Source organism: Indicator indicator, chromosome 13, assembly GCF_027791375.1.
Source record: "Indicator indicator isolate 239-I01 chromosome 13, UM_Iind_1.1, whole genome shotgun sequence".
NCBI lineage: Eukaryota > Metazoa > Chordata > Aves > Piciformes > Indicatoridae > Indicator > Indicator indicator.
This window is the reverse complement of record NC_072022.1, coordinates 26,776,825-26,783,114: the sequence shown is the minus strand read 5'-3', so window position 1 is coordinate 26,783,114 and position 6,290 is coordinate 26,776,825. Positions and strand designations below refer to the sequence as shown.

General features: G+C 47.6%; 1 protein-coding gene across 1 annotated transcript in view; it reads right to left on the bottom strand.

The window, feature by feature from the left end:
- Window positions 1-207: 207 nt before the first annotated feature.
- Window positions 208-6,290, bottom strand: part of RNF13 (ring finger protein 13) — a 28,781-nt gene continuing 22,698 nt past the window's right edge. Inside the window, exons 9-10 of the mRNA XM_054385833.1 lie at window positions 3,285-3,365; window positions 208-1,646 (exon numbers count right to left, since the gene is read on the bottom strand). Coding sequence (XP_054241808.1) covers window positions 1,282-1,646; window positions 3,285-3,365 — 446 coding nt within the window. The 3' untranslated portion in view covers window positions 208-1,281. The remainder of the gene's footprint in view (window positions 1,647-3,284; window positions 3,366-6,290) is intronic.

Here is a 6,290-nt window from a genome sequence, read left to right as displayed (position 1 = left end):
CCTGCACACCCTGCTCCTCCAGCACCTCACACACACAGCCCAGGTCAGCCTGCACTGAGAGGTCTCAGCAGGTCTGTGTGCTGATCTTTAAACACACTTGAACCTTGGCAGTGAACCTAGAAGTGCACACAAAGGATGTTTAAGAGTACAAAAAACTCCTCCTGATAAAGTGGAAAACACATTTATTAACATTCTTTCAAGCTTTCCTTGTTCAAGGCCATATAAAAAAAAAAATCTCTGCATGTTGATGACAGGTCTGTTTGTACTCTAGACAGTCACAGAGGCACTCTACAGCTTTGCTCCCCCTCATCCCCTGGTGAGTACTGAGCTCTGTTAGCAGTTGAAGCACTTGTTTCAGATCAGCTGTTTGGAAAGAACAAATTCTCTATATACATTGTTTAGCAGAGGAATGCAGCATCAAATGCTCTTTAGTAAGAGGTATATGAGTTGAGGACCAAGAGAATACTTACCTACATCATTCCTCTATCTGGAACACCACCTCTGCTTTGGTCACTGCCTCCCTCCTCCCCCCAACTCCCATGGCATCACTGGGAAACCAGGCTGCATCCTAGTGGCAAATGGGGATAGTTAATGTGCTCCTGGTGGATCTTACCTCGTGGATTGCTCAAAACTAAACATATATCCTAAGTTTCCTTACCCTAGGAACCGTTCAATGGAACAGCTTAAACTCAGCTGCTGTGACAAACTCCAGAGGATTATCTGGAATCGCTGCTCTGAGATCAAAGTGGAACTTTTTTCTGCTTTGTTTGTCACACCAGCACATGGAGTATCAATCAGTTCTACATTTTGCTTTCAGTAGTGGTGACAGCTTTTAGGAAAGCTCTCTACAAACATGCAAATACAGTTTTGGGTTTTTTTGTTGGGCTTAAAGGGGTAACACATACCATACATGTAATAAATATTGCTATCAGTATGACCCCCTGGCAGCTACAAGACAGCAACAAAGTTACTTCCAGATAAACCCCCTTTTCAACAAGATAGACACAGAGTCTGTGATACTTCTATTGAGAGAAGCTATTAAGGTTGTTCATTAGTGTGGTGAAGTCCAGTTAACTGCTTTGAGAAGACAGAATGTGTGGCTGAATACCTGAATCAAAACCAAACCTAGCGGCAATGATTTAACCATAGTACTACTACATGAACTGCTGCTCCTACCGAAGAAACCAAAAGGATTACAGGTTAAAATATACTCCCTACGTAAAGGTTTGTAAAGCATAGCCTGAAGAACACCTGCTCATACACTACTGGTGGTTAGTAGTCTCAGACAGTGTTGGCCACTCGGTACTCCCTGTCGTCTCCGGGCTGCAGCTGCACCACGACGCTCTCCTGGCTGGCTCCGTTCTCCGCGTCGCTGCTGTCGATGTTGTCGTTGTCGTCCTCCTCGTACTCTGAGGACTCGGTCATGTTCTGGTGGGAGTGAGACTCCGAGAGAGCCCCAAAGGACTGAGTGCTGACTGAGGCCAAGGGCCTGAGCAGAGGAGTGTTTTCAGACACTTCGTTCTCTTCCTGGCTGCTGTCCGTCTCCGAGTCAGAGTCCCCCTGCGAAGGGACCACTTTCTGCTTGCACACGGGACAGGTCTTTTTTGTTTTTGTCAGCCAGGGGTCCACACACTTGCAGTGATATGCTGTTAGAAAACAAAATGCAAGTGCATCACAAACCCAGTGGAAGGGACAAGGCAACCTGCTAAGTTTTGTTTACCTCTAGTAACACAGGAGAAGTTCAGACTAACTCATGCAGAGCATTTCAGTGGCAGGCTTGCCGGCATGGGGCTGCCTACCCTAATGGATGGATGTATGCAAGAACCACCCAGTGCCTCCCAGAGCAGTCCTGCAACAGGCCACCTCTGACAACACTGACTAAAGAGCTTCTTGAGGAGCTACACTCCTCCTGCAGCAGTCATGCCCTCCACCACCATCCTCACAGCACTGCCAGCCTCCACCAGGATGTTATCCAAGCACCCTGTGACCAATAAAATTGCCAAGTGATTGATTTTATGGATTTTAAATGAGGCCTGCAGCTGGCACTGCAGCTTAAAAATGTTTGAAAGTGGCTTTCTTATGGCATTGGAAACTGAGCCCAGCTTATTAACGGAGACTCCTGCCTGGCACAGAGCTCAGTGCAAGGGCAAGCAGGTTGCAGTCAGTGCCTGCTCAAGCAGGTCAGCAGCACCTTCTCCCCAAGAAAGGATGGCTTTGGTTTGCTTCCTTCCTTTGTCAGCAATCTTTGATATGGTGGTGCAGTCCCTAGGTGGGGACAGATGCCATGGATCTGTTCTTCCAAAGAACTTTGTCACCTGTTTTGGAATTGTTTTTAATGACTGCAGATCTGCAAAGCTCAGCCTTTCACCTGCTGCGCTCACTGTGGCTGGAAGGCTGTAACATCAGCTGCCCCTTTTTCAACACCTCTCGGTGATGTGGTGGTTGGTGTTTGCTGCTGCAGTGCCTGGTCAGAGCAGGAATTTCTGAGAAAAAGCTGGGTCAAACTGCACCCAGCCAAAATGGCTCTAATACAGTCAATGGACTGGGAGGGAGAGAAAGGGTCTCAGACCAGGAAGGATAAATCCTATTTTTCTTCATGGATTTTACATAGCTTTTACAAAACAAAAAAGTTCCAATTTAAAGACACTCTTGGGCCCAGGCCTCTCCCAGATTTCCAAACACAAGCTCTTAAAATGCTCCTTGTACTTGCAGGCAGCTAAAAGCAGCCTTGCCTTGGATACAGACACAGACTTGATCACCAGCTGGAGGTTTTGCACTGGGGCTGCACATGAGGAAGGCCTTCAGAAGGTGCACAGCTTGTCACAGCAACAACATCCCACTCATTTCTGCACCCCACTGCCCAGGGCAGGGGTCTGCATGGCTACAGGACAGACTACATCCCTCATCATTACCTCTGTTCACAAATGGCTAAATTACATTTATGGTTTCATTGTCTTGGAAAAAAGTGAAAGCTCATTTTTAATGTAAAAACAACTCTGGAATGTGTTTCCCTATTAAACACAGATGTTTAGGAGACAGCCTCGAGCCCAGACTTTCTTTCATGTGCTCATCCAAAAAGCCACCAAGTGGGACCTGTCAGCCTTTTGGCTTTCAGAGAGAGAAACCCAGCTTTGCTCTTGTCCCAATCTGTACACACACTCCTGCCTATCAGCAAAACCAGATGTTATGAATCAGTCAATAAACACACTCACTGGGGGGGTCAGATGTGGGGTTTTAGAGAGAGATTTTAATACAAATACCAAAGGTAAAACACATCAGCTTACCATGAGAACATGGAAGGATTCTGAGCTTGTCTCCATCCTCATATTCATCCAGACAAATGGCACATACATCATATTCATCTCCTGCAGCACAGAAATGACAACCAGTGTCACAGATTTGCAGCAGGCCTCACAGAATCACAGAATGTTAGGGGCTGGAAGGGACCTTGAAAGCTCATCCAGTCCACCCCCCCTGCAGAGCAGAATCACCTAGAGCAGGTCACACAGGAACACATCCAGGTGGGTTTTGAGTATCTCCAGAGAGGGAGACTCCACAACCCTCTGGGCAGCCTGTTCCAGTCTTCTGTCATCCTCCCAGTGAAAAAGTTTTTCCTCATGTTTGCATGGCACTTCCTATATCTCAACTTCCACCACTGCCCCTTGTGCTGTCATTGGGCATCACCCAGCAGAGCCTGGCTCCAGCCTCCTCATCCACCCTGCACATCTTTATCAATGAGGTCAGCCCTTAGTTTCCTGCAAGCTGAAGAACCCTCAGCTCCCTCAGGCTCTCCTCATATGATCTCAAACACACAAACAGCTTCTCTTGGTTCATTTCACAGGCTGAAGAAACTTCTCTTCCCCTTTCCATTCAAGGGGCAGGTTCTTTGAAGCTCTACAGCTGACTGCTCCATTTCTCTCCTGATTAGGACCACAGCTCATTCACCTTCCCTTCAGGTTAATAAAAATGCTTTAAACTCTGTGAAGTGCTGTCTCTCTAACACTCCACCAAGCTATGTGAAGTGCTGTCTCTGTAGCACTCTACCATTCTTATTAAAAGGATTTAAAACACAAGATTCACTTCACTATACAGGTGCTGAGAAAACACAGCCAACAAAGACAACTGGGTAAAAAAAAAAAAAAAAGGCAGAATAATCACCAAGAAGGACAGTCCAGTCTCAGGAGGAAGTACCCTATTTTGTAACTGAAACCCCACAAATGAGACACACATGGCTGACAGCACTCACAACATGAACACTTCTCAGAAGCTCACATACCCCTGCTTTAGTTTTTATCAATCATGGCTTCACAACACAGCCCTTTCATCAACCCAAATGGTTCTTTCCCCATCTCCTGGAAGTCACTGACCCACTGCTGGCTAGGGCTGCACACTCTCCTGAACTATGAAGTCTTTCTGTAGATGCCCAAACTGCAGGAAAATAAATACAAAAATCAGTTTGTCCCAACCAGCCTCTCCTCCTGTGAAGCCCTCCCTGCCAGCAGACTGAACTGCAAGCCTTCCTATCACATGTTTGACTAACACATGTTTGGTTGAAGGACTGGAGAGTTAGAGGGTCAGGTGACCCAAAGTGTATTTGTACATCCCATCATAAGGGCAGTCATCTGCTCAACACATGGTGCTCGGGTGCCTGCAGCCTGCTTACTCACTTTCTCAGGAGAAAAAGATGACATGGCCCACCTTGCCCAAAGGATGGGCACCACAGACACAGCCTGCAACATCCTGGGAGGGTGGAAACAATGTCATTCACTCTGCATCTTTTAGCTAAGCATTCCTAAGAGCAGCCCTGTGCCCAACCTGCACCATCTTCACTACTGTTTCTTCATTTCCCAGCGCTCAGCAGTTTACATTCTCACCACCTTCAGGGCTAGCTAAGATCCTGGGGTTTACCATACAGCTAAGGAATGAGGAGCTGCTGATGCCATCAGAAGGACGTGCAGGGAAGTTCACACTCTCATGTACCAAACAGAAGTGGGAAAAGGCTCACAGCACAGGAGGTGCCTATCTTGTTCCTAGCACCCCTCAGAGCAGCTTTCTCCATCTTCCAGTTCTTTCCAAACTCGACCCACCCTGGGCCCCATCCATCCCACAGGTGTTGCCTCAGCAGTCATCCTCACCACTCAATTCTCTAACCTGGTCAAGCAATGCAGCTGCCTTGCTCCCCACTAGCCATTCACCCTGTATTACAAAAGCCCTCAAGAGTGGTGGCACACTGCTCTTGAGTCAGTGAGGCATCCCCTGGCAAGTGACCAAAACGACTCCGTGGTGAAGCATCACATCCATGGCTAGGCCAGGTAATACAGAGCAAGTTCTCAGCGAGGTGGATGCTGAAGTTCTCACATGGAGGCCACACATCCACCAGGCAGCACAGTGGTTAACAAAGGGATTGCTGTGACTCTGCCAAGGCCACCTCACCCAGCCCCACAGCCCAGCCTGTACTGCACACTAATTACACAACCAGTCCTCAGCCCAACTGCTTCACCTGCACCTGCTGGATCCACCAGCTGCAGCCCATCTGCTACCTTTCTCCAACAGGCCATTGCACAAATTAATTAAGGGTATTACCCAGATTCCTGCTCTCCTGGTGGCTAGGGGAAGGGAGGCAGCCCAGGCAGCAGCCAGGTGCAGGAACACAGGAGCACAAGCCCTCCTCTGTGCTGGGACCTGCATGACTTCACTGGGAGCCCTGGAGCCTCCTTGACTGGTCTCCAAGTCAGCTTCACCTCCATGACTACATGTCCATCAGCAAACAGAAGATTTGGTTTTCAAAAGGAACACCCTGCAGACATCTTTTTCTCAAATATCCATTTGCTGTAGTTTAGAAGCTGGTTCAGAACTATTAAAAACCAGGGGGAGGAAAAAGGAAATAGGGAAGTGGCTGCAGAGTAAAGTATCTTGCTCAACTCATCTGTGTGGTAATCAGAATTTCCTCTCTCTACTTGGCACCTGACCCCAGCATTTCCAGCAGCACAGAAATATTCATCACCTATCTGTGCACTCATGAACAAAGAAAAGTGCCAACATCAACTCCACAAGACCTGGGCAGACCTCATGACTTGTTTTCTGTCAGACTGCAACCATAGTGTGAGGCCAAGCAGATGGGTCAGTAATGACCAGTGATGAGATCAGTTAGAATCCCATTTGCAGGGGGAAAAGAAAGAAATCACTAATTTAAAAATGCATAAACCTGCAGAATTCTGGAGCAGATTTTTCAAGCACACTGAGCTACTGTATTTCCCATTCCTGCTCAGTGATGTGTAGCACTGTGCACA